The sequence below is a fragment of the Ranitomeya variabilis genome, chromosome 7 (genome assembly GCF_051348905.1).
Source record: "Ranitomeya variabilis isolate aRanVar5 chromosome 7, aRanVar5.hap1, whole genome shotgun sequence".
Classification (NCBI taxonomy): domain Eukaryota; kingdom Metazoa; phylum Chordata; class Amphibia; order Anura; family Dendrobatidae; genus Ranitomeya; species Ranitomeya variabilis.
In genome coordinates this window covers 4,945,396-4,959,255 of record NC_135238.1, presented here as the reverse complement: position 1 = coordinate 4,959,255, position 13,860 = coordinate 4,945,396, and the positions used below count along the sequence as shown (strand labels likewise).

At 45.0% G+C, this 13,860-nt stretch overlaps 1 protein-coding gene across 2 annotated transcripts in view; it reads left to right on the top strand.

Annotated features, from left to right (window-relative positions):
- Positions 1 to 805: 805 nt before the first annotated feature.
- The window catches only part of LOC143785060 (uncharacterized), a 70,595-nt gene continuing 57,540 nt past the window's right edge, over positions 806 to 13,860 (top strand). Inside the window, exons 1-9 of one of the 2 annotated variants that reach the window (XM_077273728.1) lie at positions 806 to 1,015; positions 1,367 to 1,495; positions 2,183 to 2,202; positions 2,536 to 2,788; positions 8,879 to 9,079; positions 9,449 to 9,529; positions 9,878 to 9,952; positions 11,420 to 11,476; positions 11,587 to 11,609. In XM_077273728.1, coding sequence (XP_077129843.1) covers positions 1,435 to 1,495; positions 2,183 to 2,202; positions 2,536 to 2,788; positions 8,879 to 9,079; positions 9,449 to 9,529; positions 9,878 to 9,952; positions 11,420 to 11,476; positions 11,587 to 11,609 — 771 coding nt within the window. In that variant the 5' untranslated portion in view covers positions 806 to 1,015; positions 1,367 to 1,434. The remainder of the gene's footprint in view (positions 1,016 to 1,366; positions 1,496 to 2,182; positions 2,203 to 2,535; positions 2,789 to 8,878; positions 9,080 to 9,448; positions 9,530 to 9,877; positions 9,953 to 11,419; positions 11,477 to 11,586; positions 11,610 to 13,860) is intronic. The other variant, XM_077273729.1, reaches the window with a different exon arrangement.

The following is a 13,860-nucleotide window of genomic DNA, read 5'->3' as shown; positions in this document are numbered from 1 at the left end:
TGCTATCCAGGTCCACACCCTGCCTAATCCTGTACACATAAAGCAAAACCATAGAAATGAGATGGAATAATGTGTAAGAGCACGTTCACACTATGGACATTAGCACACACAATGTAGGCCGAAAACAAAATAAAATCCCCTACAGCTAGTAAAAAGTAATAGTACAGGTAAGGACATGGGAGACATTAGTTGACATTAGTTTGACCAGAAAGGCGTAAAAGCCATCGACATGGTGTACCATGACAAGGTGTACTCAATCAGGATGGTCAGTAACCTCAATAGTTCAGTTCTCTACATGCCAGCAGGCATGAAATAGTCAGGGGCAGATTTTCTGCACTTTGTACATATAGGGGCATGGAGCCCCCTTTTTTTAGACTGCGCATTAGGTCTATATGGCTTTCCATGGGCAGGTGTCTGAACAGTCGAGTCTGGATCCTGGTCTGTCCTCATCTATATTGAGGTCTGCTGGCACGTGAAGAGTGGAGCTACAAGAGTTAGGGACCATCCTGATTTGGGTGCACCTTGTCGTGGTGGGATGGCTTTTATTCTCTTTTTTATCAAAATGATATTAACTAATTCCCCCGTGTTATATTATTATTTGTTCACTTACTTCCTGGAAGGGAATTATTTTTACTCTTATACTGAGATGTTGTGATTTCCCTTTCTATAAATTCCTCTGGTAACTTGTGTTTCATAGATTGAGGCTGAACATTGGACTTGTCTTAGACGTCTACAAGAAAACTCTATTTCCTGAAGCGATAAGAATAAGACTCTTCATCTTCCCTAGTTCAGGTCTACAGACATCATTCTCTGGTGAGAGGTCATCAACAGAAGGACAAGAACAATCCTCGATAGAGAATGAAGAACTAGGGCAACTGTAGGGGGGACGCTCCCACAACTGGAGGGAGAATATCTCCTTGGGAAATGTGCACGATCAGTGAGTAAAGCAGCTTAAATACTATACGTAGAAGAGAAGATACCAGCCCATGACAAATATCTGAAGCCCAACATTTAGGTAAGTCCCAACATAATCACTTTCTGCTGAAATGTCCTGAGGTGACCATTATTCATAGAAGTGTCTAACTCCTGGGTTGATGGGAAAACTGTAACAAGACCTCCTAGCCTGTGTCATCTATAATTTTAGTGTATTCTTATATTCTGGGGGCCATAAGGACCCCTCCAAGGCCTGGCAGCAATGCCATTTCTGATCCTCTGCTAGCTATCACCCTGATGATACACATCATAGGGGACTCATGAGAGCAGCAGGTGGTAAAGCGAGGATGATCTCTGGACAGTGAAGTGTTGGATCTCTGGATCGATCTTCAAGGAAGCATAATGATGAATAAGCACATTATTTCTTGAATAGAATAACATAGAAAACATGAAACCTGATGCAAGAAGACACTAGTGAGATGTCATGGAGGATCAGATCTGATGAGGATGGAACAAGAGACACTACAGAAGATTGATGAGCTCAAATGCATCATGAAGAAAGGTGAGGGTTATAGTAATGTGATCTTCTCCATGGCACCTTGTCCTTCCGGAAACGTCTGAAACTCAACATCTAGTCCACATAACATGGTTTCGAGACTATGACTTATACAAGATGATTCCATGATTTGTGTCACCGGTGAGAATGACGGCATATGTGATGATAAATGACTTCGTTAAGGAGTTTATTTTCTGCAATGTGTCGCTGATTTTAATGTAAGATCCCTCTTGTTAAATAAAGGAAAGGGGTGAAAAACTAAAAGGAAACACATTATACTCCCCTGTCCAAGGGCTCTCACCCAACCTTCGTGCCGACTCTCCCCGGGCCTTCATCTGGGTTCTCTGTTCTGCCGGTGCTGAGGTCAGACACACGAGAGACAATGCACATGGGGCGGGTGGCAGACAACCGGCTGCCATGGTGGCCTAAGAGAAGAGGGTTAAGCGAGGGCCTAGAACAGGTGACTATATTATGTGGTTTTCTTATCATCAATTTAATCCTTTCTTCACCATCAAAAGCCTCCAACAAATATTGGACAGCTGGCCACCATATCGTTGGATTTGTGAAAATGAAATCCTCTACTAGAAACTCACACTGTGCAGTCTATACAGCTCGGTATATGTTATATAGTAATGTATTGTCTCCTATAATGGACCTATGTGTTTTACCGAGATATTCCCCTCTGAATGACAGAATCCGATAAAGGGCGGACGGTAAGAAAAAAGTAACTTCCTTCCTTCCTTCTTTCCTTCCTTCCTCCCTTCCTCTACTCTTTCCTTCCTTCCTAGTTTCTTTCCTTCCTCTTTCTCTTCTTCTCTTTCACCTTTATTCTGTAACCCTTTACTCTCTCCTTTCTTCCCCTTTCCCTTCCTCCCTCCCTCAATTACCCACCGCTTCTTTTCTTTTCTTCCTTCCTCCCTCTCATCCTTTCATCCCATCTTTTTTATCTATCTATGTATCATCTATCTATCATCTATCTATTCCTCTTCTCTTCCTCTTATCCCTGCTTCCTTTTCCTCTTCCTTCACACTTTTTCTGTTACACAGGGGTCCAGGAAGCCGCACAAGGTCGGGATCATCACAGACCTGGAAGTTAATGATTTCTGGTGGTTGTATGAAGTGTTGAGTTCTCATTACTTCTCAGGAATAATAAAGAAGATCAGATTAATTAACCCGTCTAATATTAACCCAAAAATGACGTTAAATGTGATGTTCTCCTGCACCTTCTACATCTACATCAGCAGCGGATATACACGGGAGACATTTCCAGCCATGAGACAGAGACTTGGGCTCTTATTTGGTAAGAGATTAACAGACTAATTCACAGAAAAATATATTAACATAATGAGAACTGTAGAAAATATCCAGACAGTATCTGCAAAAATGTAAAATGCTCCTGAAAAATATATTGAGGTTTAGGTTGTTCATTAAACTTAGATGTTGAGTGGCAAGTAGAGGGAAGAGAGTGCAGGTGAGGACGTAGATGTACTGAGATACAAATCCTCTAATTACTCCGTCATTTATATAAGAAGTATAATATCTGAGTTATAAAGGTCTAGAAACTAACAGGGAACATAAACACAGTTGTGTGAATAAGTGTTCACCCCCTTCCTGATTTCCTATTCTTTTGCATGTTTGTCGCAGCTAAATGCTTCAGACACCAAACAAATGTAAATATAAGAAGATAACACAAGTAATCACAAAATGCAGTTTATAAATGAAGGTCTTTATTATTAAGGGAAAAAGAAATCCAAACCTACAGGGCCCTGTGTGCGAAAGTGATTGTCCCTAAACATAAGAACTGGTTGGGCCGCCCTGAGCTGCAATCAAGGGTTTGTGATAACTGGCAATGACAGCCCAGAATATGGTTTGTTCAACTGTTGGAGAAAAGGTCTTTTTAGAATCTTCTCCAAACTTTTACAAATATTCCTTTGCAACTAAAATTTAGGAACCTTTCCCTCAGAGTTCACTTACAAACAAATGCTTTGTTTCCTTATGGTAATTTGGTGAGCTCCAATGTTTGGAAGCGGTGAACGTCTCCATCTCTTCGTCAGCAGTGATTTTGCATCTCTTCCCATAACTGTGGCTCTATCTCAGGAAGTTCTCCAACCATGTATGACCAGCGTTTAGCTTGGATACCTTCTTTCCATCTTGTTCGGCACTTTTAGATACTGACCAGACCTCAGGGTCTTTTTTCTTATTTTATTGAACTTGCGATTGAGATTTGTGGCTCAGGTTGAACTAATGTAAAGTGATAAAAATTGAGTAAAGAAGAGTAGAAACTAATTGCAGGATTGCAGATGGGACTAGCTGGGAAAATAATTACACACCTGGTTGGAGCGGTCAAGTGGACAATGAAGCACCCATGCGTGGACAGCTAGGTACTACACTTCTTGAATACTCAGGCAGAGAATAGCTGCCTGAGCCAGACTTAAATGGCTTTGTGTAGTGACCCATCTTGGAGCAATTGTCGTTATAATAATCCCTTCTGCTCTGCGTGTTCTGCCACCCAGGGCCGGTTTTAGGCAGAGTGGGGTTCTAGGCAAAAGTTGAAACGGGGCCCCAAATGCTAACATATTGCACATCACGCAGAAACATTTCCGTTGTATTTACATACGTTAAGTTCAGAACGCTATGTGATCGACAATAGTGAAGTCGTTCGCTTGTTTCCCGGCCTCTTTACACCAACTGAGAAAGAATTATGGGAACAGAATGATCACTATTAGATCAATCTGTCCCCATACAGGATCATGTTATCAGCAGCACATCTACTGTTTACACCGGCGATGTGCTGCTGAGAACAAGGATTTCTGTTCCCACATAAACAATCCAATCACTCGATGAATATGAAACATTTTGCTTGTTTAGTATAATATACCCCATAATCCTCCATATATTATAATGTGCACTAAAGACCTCGATATTGTAAAATGCACACCCCATAGTCCTCCATATAATATAATGTGCCCCATAGTCCTCCATATAGTATAATACACTCCTAATAGTCCTCCATATAGTATAATACACTACTCCCCATAGTCCTCCATATAATATAATACACTCCCCATAATACTTCATATATTAAAATACACTCCCCAGGCCTCCACATACTATAATGCACACCCCATAGTCCTCCATATATTATAATGTGCACCACAGTCCTCCATATTGTAAAATGCACACCCTATAGTCCTCCATATAATATAATGTGCCCCATAGTCCTCCAATTAGTATATTTCACTCCCTATAGTCCTCCATATAGTATAATACATTCCCCATAGTCCTCCATATAGTACAATACACTCCCCATGGTCCTCCATATCGTATAATACACTCCCCATAGTCCTCCTTATAGTATAATACACTCCATATAGTCCTCCCTATAGTATAATACATTCCCCATAGTCCTCCATATAGTATAATACACTCCTCATAGTCCTCCATCTATATATATAACTAGATTGTGGCCCGATCCTAATGCATCGGGTATTCTAGAATATGCATGTCCCCGTAGTATATGGACAATGATGATTCCAGAATTCGCGGCAGACTGTGCCCGTCGCTGATTGGTCGAGGCAACCTTTATGACATCATCGTCGCCATGGCAACCATTATGACATCTACGTCGATACTGTGCCCGTCGCTGATTGGTCGAGGCGAATTCGCAGCAGACTGTGCCCGTCGCTGATTGGTCGAGGCAACCTTTATGACATCATTGTCGCCATGCTGTGCCCGTCGCTGATTGGTCGAGGCCTGGCATCCTCGACCAATCAGAGACGCAGGATTTCCAGGACAGACATACAGACAGACTGGCAGACAGACGGAAAAACCCTTAGACAATTATATATATAGATTGTCTAAGGGTTTTTCTGTCTGTCCTGGAAATCCCGCGACTCTGATTGGTCGAGGCCACCAGGCCTCGACCAATCAGCGACGGGCACAGTATCGACGTAGATGTCATAATGGTTGCCATGGCGACGATGATATCATAAAGGTTGCCTTGACCAATCAGCGACGGGCACAGTCTGCCGCGAATTCTGGAATCATCATTGTCCATATACTACGGGGACATGCATATTCTAGAAAACCCGATGCATTAGAATCGGGCCACAATCTAGTATAGTATAATACACTACTCCCTGTAGTCCTCCATATATTATAATATACTCCCTATAATACTCCATATATTAAGATACACTCCCCAGTCCGTCACATAGTATAATACACTTTTCATAGTCCTCCATATATTAAAATACTTCTCAGTCCTCCATGTAGTATAATACACTCCTCATAGTGCTCTATATAATATTTTACACTCCCCATAGTCCTCCATATAGTATAATACACTCCTCAGTCCTCCATATAGTATAATACACACCTCATAGTCCTCCATATAGTACAATGCATTGGCATAGTCACCCATGTAGTACAATTCACTTCCCATAGTATAATGCACCCCATATTTCTTCATATAATATAATGCATTCTCCATAGTCCTCAATACAGTATAATGCAGCCACCCCATAGAGCATAATGCAGCCAACCCACAGAGTATAATGCAGCCAACTCACAGAGTATAGTGCAGCCCCACCATACAATATAATGTAACCCCCTCATAGAGTATAATACAGCCCCCCATAAAATATAATGCAGCCCCCCTCATACAGTATAATGCAGCCCCCTCAGAGTATAATGCAGCCCCCCTCAGAGTATAATGCAGCCCCCCATAGATTATAATGCAGCCCCCTTATATAACATAGCCCCTCCATAGAATACAATGTAGCTCTACTCATATAGTGTAATGCAGCCCCCCATAGAATATAATGTAGCCCCCTCATAGAGTATAATGAAGTCCCCATACAATATAATCTAGCCCCCCCATAGAATATAATGCAGCCCCCGTAGAATACAATGTAGCCCCCCATAGAATATAATATAGCCCACTTCACCATATAATATAATGTAGCCCCCTCATAGATTATGATGCAATCCTCCCTCATAGAATATAATACAACCCCCCAGAGAATATAATACAGCCCCCCATAGAATATATTAAAGCCCCCATAGAATATAATGGCTCGGCTCTGGTCTCAGAGGCTGCATTGCTGGCACACAATGGGTGCGCGATGTAGTGACATCATCGTGCACCCGCAGTGTCAGAGGCAGAGGGGAATGATGGGCGAGGGAGCATCATCTGATGCTCTCTTCACCATCATTGCTTTGAACTGTGCCAGTGATAGATGCCAGTATAGTTCAATGTGGCAGTGGGGGGGAGTCGTCACTGGCAGCAGGCAGGCCCCCCTGACTCATGGGCCCCATAGCGGCTGTGTGGTGTGCCACTATTAGCGGCATGCCACTGGCTGGGGACCCCTGGGGAAGTGGGGGCCCTAGGCAGCTGCCTGGTCTGCCTGCCGCTAACGCAGGCCCTGCTGCCACATTCCTATCATAGCTGTGATGCTATGTGTGTTCTGCCACCTTTATATCATAGCTGCAATGACCTGCATGTTCTGCTATCTATCATAGCTGTGATGCTCTGCATTTTCTGCCACCTTCCTATCATAGCTGTGATGCTCTGTGTGTTCTGCCACCTTCCTATCACTGCCACCTTCCTATCATAGCTGTAATGCTCTGTGTGTTCAGCCACCTTCCTATCACTGCCACCTTCCTATCATAGCTGTGATGCTCTGCATATTCTGCCATCTTCCTATCATAGCTGTGATGCTCTGCGTGTTCTGCCACCTTCCTGTCATAGCTGTGATGCTCTGTATGTTCTGCCACCTTCATATCATAGCTGTAATGCTCTGCGTGTTCTGATACCTTTCTATCATTGCTATGATGCTCTGCATCTCCTCACTCCTTTCTTTCATAGCTGTGATGCTCTACGTGTTCTGCCACCTTCCTATCATGGCTGAGATGCTCTGCATCACCTAACTCCTTTCTATCATAGCTGTGATGCTCAGCATGTTCTGCCACGTTTCTATCATAGCTGCAATGCTCTGCATCTCCTAACTCCTTTCTATCATAGCTGTGATGCTCTGCATGTTCTGCCACTTTCCTATCATAGCGGTGATGCTCTGCATTCCCTAACTCCTTGTTATCATAACTGCAATGCTCTGCATGTCCTGACATTTTGGGAGCTCATGCTCCTTGAGGAGAGCTGGACGTGTGGAACCCCTGGTGTCCGGTTTCCACAGTGGCATTGCCTCTCTCACAGGGGGTGATGTCATGACTGGAAGCAAGGAGTGGTCCCCTACCAGGTAATACCAGCATCCAACACCTTTCCTACTCCAGACCAGAAGGGGAAGCTCTAACACCCGGTTTCAGGGGAGCTTCCCTATAAGTTCTGGCCTGGAGTCGGAGTTAGCCAATGATTGGTCTGAGTCAGAGAGGAGAGGAAAGGAAAGAAGTTGAGAAGAACCTGGGGAGTGGAACTGTAGCCAAGCTCACCACAGGACAGAGTGCTGAAAAAGAGGATGCCAGACACCTTGGCTGTGTGGGTGCTGAATCGGAAGGGCAGGGAACTGCAAGCTCCCTGGCCACACCGAACACCCTGAGGCACCACAGCAGGCCAAGAGCCCGGGGCTGCCAGTGAACAGGCAGTGCCCGTGATAGGCACATGCTGTCTGCCATACAGGTTAGGAGCAACACACAGTGAGAGGAACTTGTGCAGAGCTTCAGGCAGCAAAGACCTGAGAAAACAGTGCAGAAGGAAGGCCTCCAAACCCACCTGGCTAGGCGGATCCTAAGTTGCTTCCAGGCTGCCTGGACCCCATCATCATCTGTTATCCGTGCCCTGGACTGCACTTTCTACCACCAAGTAAAGGTAAAGAAAACTGCAATCCTTGTGTCCTCCAGTCATTTCCGGCACCCTCAGTCCTGCACCCCATCGTCTACAATCCCTTACCAATTGTGCCAGTAGCCCTGGGGCTCCACTCCACCTGTGGGGAGCAGAACCATCCCAGGTCCATCACCATCGGCCTCAGCGGTCCCCATTGCCGAACAGCACAGGTGGCGTCACAAACTAACTCCCTATAGACTTTTTTTCCCCTTCATTTCATTAATTTTATTGGACGCCCAGGGCCACGGACCGGGTAAATGTTGCCGTGACAAACCCTTTGAAGAACCGTCGGACCTGGCCGGAGTACCCCACGGCTCTGGTGGGCGCTCCAGACGCACATCCGACATTTCTTGAGAATGGCAAAGATGATCTGTTCTGGTTTCTGATATTTACCCACTGGCACCAGATGATCAGTGCCATATTGTCTGGCCGTGGTTTTATAGTTATGGCTGTAGGACCTGTGTGCTGCCCTCAGTCAGGAGATATTAGCATCGGACATCGGTGTCCTCTTCTAACTTCCAGTCTTTGCTTTCTCTTATATCACGGATGAAGAATGTAAGAACCTGATCATCATCATTGACAATCTGGATGACAGCAGTGACTCGGAAAGGAGGAGAATCCTACAAGAAAACCAAGACTGCGCTCAATGCGAGAAGAACGTCTTTCTCTTCAGCAAACTGGAAAGAGCAACTAATTATCTGTATGGCTTATTGAATGAAGATCCACTGGGGAGCGTGAGAGTGAGGAAGAGAGGTGAGATCCAGAAATCACTGCGATCACTGATAAACCTGGACCTGGGGCAATCACTGGACGTTTATACTTATTAATGCAAAATTGTCTCTTTTCATTATTCTTTTCTTTATTCCTTTCTTATAAACTTTTCTCTTCCTCCCTCGTTCCTTCCCTCCCCGTATTCCTTCTTCTCAACCATCTATCCATCCTTCCTTATTTCCTTCCTTTTATCCTTCCGTCCTCCCTCCTAACAAATGTCAGATATTGAACGTCATGTGAAGCTAAAATAAGAACCGGTGAACATTAATGTCAGTCCTGATCCTACAGCTGATACAATGTATAATATATAATACAGTGCTGCGATTCTTATTATATGTGGGGTCATTTCAGAGCCATCGTCTGTATACGGGACATCAATGAGGGATCACAATCAACAGCAGCGTCGAAAAACAGCGCATGGCACCAGCACAGGTGAAGATCCGATAATTAAGTGACTATTGTTTCCTCCTTCTATCTTCTGCCCATCACTCCATCCATTCTCACTTCTTCTCTTTCTTAATCTATTATTCTCCTTCCTTTTCCTGCGTCCTTCGCTTCCTTCCCTTCTTCCTTCCTCCCAACCATCCGTCTTACTTTCTCTATTCTTCCGTCTTTCATTCCCTCCTTCCTCCTACTACAGATCAGATTGTACATGTCAAGTTGATCTAAAATAAGAGTGCAGGGACCATGTGTTATTCCTGGTCCTCCAGCTGATGTAATAGGACAGAGTGCCGCCATCTTCATTATATGTGGGGTCATTTCATGGTTTACATTCTATAGATTCTGTATACGGGACAACAACCAAGAATCACAATCATCTGCAGCGTCAAGAGACACAACATGGCACCAGCACAGGTGAAGATCTGACAATTTAGTGAAAATTCCTCCTTTGCAGTTTCTCCCTTCTTTTCTTCCACCCTCTCCTCCTCCCTCCCGTATTCCTTCCTTCTCTTATTCCTTATTTCCATCCTTCTCCCACTGACAGACACGGACAGAACAGGGCCCTTGTGCACAAACAATATACAGTGCGGGCTCTGACACTCCGATAGTTCCTCATAATTCGATATTTCACCTGCTTTGGAGAGGAACATCTCCCCCTTACCTCTTGAGCCCTTCTGCGGCTGCAGTGTGCACTAATGATATGTCCGCCTCTGCTTCCTCCCTGCCTCACTTTCATCCCCATGCCTTTCCTCTTTCTCATCCTTCTTCTCTCCCTGCATTACTTCCCTTTTCCTTTCCATCCTTTAACCATTCCTTAATTCATTTTCCATTCTATCCTCATCCTTTCTTCCTTCCTCCTTTCCTTCTTTTTTTCATACCACCCTCCCTTCCATCTCTCTGTCTTACGTCTCTTCCCTTCTTCTTTCCCTCCATACTTTCACCCATCCTTAGTTCCTTTCTTCCTAGCATTCTATCTCACCTTCTCCATTCATTCCATCTTTCCTTCCTTTTTTCCTTCCTTTCTTCTTTCATTCCTTCCTTCCTTTCTTCCTTCTTTGATTCCTTCCTGCCTCCTTTTCATCCTTCTTTCCTCCTATCCTACCTTCCATGTTCCGTTACTTTTTTCTTCTTTCTTTCCTTTCTACCTTTGTTATTTACTCCCTCAATTTTCCTTACTTCCCATCCTCCCTTCTTCCCTTCTTTTTACCTCATCCATCCTTCCTTCTATCCACTGTTTATCCTTTTTTTCCAGCCATCCTCCCTTTTGCTTTGGCTTCATCCAATTTCTTCCTCCCTTCCCTTTTTGTCCCCATCATCTTTCCATTTTCCCTTCCTTCTTTTCACCCACTTCTCTTTTTATTTATTTCCTTAATGTTTACCTTCCTTGCCCATGATACAATACTGTCTTCATTTATTACAAAGAGCTATTATTTTTACATTGTTCCACTTCTTTTAACCCAAAGGTAAGTGTGAAGGCTATGATTAGGGTTAGGCTTCACGTAGGGTTGGGCTAAGGTTAGGCTTAGTTTTGACCTAGGGATAGAGTAATAAAATTGCTGCATATAAAAATGGCAAATAATTTAAATGATTTATAACTTTCTATTTTAAAAATGTTAGGAAATAGCAAAAAAAAACCTTCAAGGGTTAAGGTTAGGGTTCAAATTTCAAAACATATGAGCAGAGGTTAAAGGGGGTTCAAACTGGCCTGGTGGAAGGGACAGGGAGCGTCAATGGTTCATGGGTCGGAGGGGCACAAAAAACTTACCTTGTCCCAGACATTGGCAGCCCACTCTACGCCACTGCTCCCACATCTGCACATACCGGCCTGACTGTCCATGTGACTGACACATTGTACTAATATAAACTATGCCTTCTCTGCAGATCTGATCAAATGTGAACCAGTAACCCCGAAGTCACTGAGAATCTTTCCTAAATTTGGTAAGGATCCAGTTTTTGTATGTAGAATGCTTTATTTAAATTCTAGATTTACATAACACATCAATGTGACCGGATCATGGAATAACTACAGTTCTGCTATCGCTCCACAGGTAACGGAGATCACTCATCACAGGTGAGATATAATAAACTATTGTGAGCAGGTGAGAAGATGCAACGGCACAAAGGACATGGAGTCAGTGGTTTCAAGCTGCCATGCTGAAGCCTCAGGGCTTCCGTCAGCCAGCTCCACCTTCTAATGGCAGTCGAAACACCAGGACCCCGGCAGTAGTCCATCAACTACGCACACTACTCAGTCCGGTCTACCACCGCAGGCCGCAGGCAGCTCCATACATTAATAGGCCTTCTCTTGTCTTGTACTGCCTCAGGGGAGATACATTCACTCTCCCCTCTGCTCACACGAACCATACCGCTGTTCACACAATCGATCGAAGGCTCTGCTCACACGGTCACGTGATCAATACCTCTGGATAGACTCTTCGTCCCTCGATTCATCCACAGTAGTACTGATCCTTCATTCTCTGACATCTCCCCTTGAAGCTTGGCTATAAGCCAGCGCAGTCTTCTTTTCCGCAGATCGTGACTTGGTACAAGTCCAGGTGACAACTTGACAACTGACTACTTCTGCCGATCCCTTCAGCTCTTATAGTTCTCGCTCTGACCTGCCTTATAAACATGTTACGTGTTCTCTTTTGTCTAGCATCTTGTCCCCCTTCCAATATGTCTCATGCCTTTTTGCTCTGGCACTTCTCAAGTGTCAGCACTGGCCATTTATGTCTACCAGATGGCCGCATCTGACCATGTATGTGGAGCGCCCCCACACCGCCGCTGGGCCGAGGGGTACCCGGCACCGGGCCTCTGAGTCTCTGTACTGGGGTTGTCACGGTGGCTAGACCCGGTCCGTGGCCCTGCCGGTCAGTGGGGAACGTCCGGTGCAATGAGTGGTGATAGTGGTGCAGTTGTGGGGTGCAGGTCGCGGTAAATAACGAGGACACCAGGTTGCAGTCTCTTTACCTCTTTACTGAAGATCTCTGGGTCCTCAGTCCGGAATACAGATCACCAGGCTGCGCAAGTCCGGCCGGTCCAATGGCACTTCCAGAGTTCACTTTGCAGGTGGAAATCAGTGCCTTCCTTCTTAGCGCTATGTGTTGTAGTCCTTCCCTGCTGTGCTTACGGAAAGTACCCCACAACTGTTGTGTCTGTTTCTTAAGTTCCCTCACAACTCGATTAGTTGATGTTCTGCTAATCTTCCGTCCCTCCAGACGTTCTGGTTGGAACGGCACCCGTATGACGGGTAGGCTCGGAGCTCTTCCGGGACCCTAGAGTCGCCCCTCTCCACAAGTTGCCCCCCAAGACTGCATAGGTGATTTGAGTTAGACAGCCCGCCTTAGACTGACTGTCCTGCCGCTGTTTAGAGTATTGCTTGAAGCTGTATGTAGAATACCCTCTCGGCGTTCCGGCCACCGGTTGTGCGCCTCAGCAGGATGTTGCCTCTGTCTTACAGCACGACTCCTACTGGTATTCTCCTATTGCTTTGATCTCGTTTCTCACTCAGCACAATATATCTCGCTTCTGATCCTTCCTTGGGCACCGCCGCTATCCTGAGCAGGCACGGTCCCTTTACGTTCGCTCAATTTGCCAAGCCTCTGTCAGGATCCCACCCCTGACAGAGACCCTACTGTCTCTTCCCTCACAACACCCTCTGCCACCAGGTGTTGTCTGGTCTGATCCAGTCAGCTTTCTTCTCTAACTTCCTGCCTGACCCCCAGTTTTACCCACCATGGTGGGGAGTGGCCTAGTGAATAGAACCCTTAGCTCCCCCTGGAGGCCCGGCGGTGAAATGTATTGGTGTCTGTGATACCTGATCAGATGAACTCCTTCAGTGCCATCAGACGCACCATAGCTCCCCATAGTGGCGGAGCCACAGTACTGCAACGACCAGGACTCTGGGGCGCTGCACTCCCTCCCGGTTAAATCCAGTACTCCGGGACTGGGAAGAAAACAACAATACAAGTTAGCAAAAAGACATACATTTAGTTGAGTGCAAATAACAACAAGTATACTTGAACAGAGCTTCCCTTTATGGGAGGTGAGGACACTTGAACGTTACAAACAGGGTTAAATAACATAGCAACATGCTATAAATAACTTTTCTTACCCAACCGGGTATTCTACTTAGTACAATTTCTGGAACAATAATTTAACATTGCCTTTAAAGGACGTACACTCTAAATCCACTAAAGACCTTCTTATAATCACATTATAAGGCAATTTAACTTTTACATTCTCCTTCTTTAAATCTGCAGGACCGCCTGTCCTAACGGCGCCAGACCTACTGCCTCTCCTTTCTTACAGGACCGCTCCTT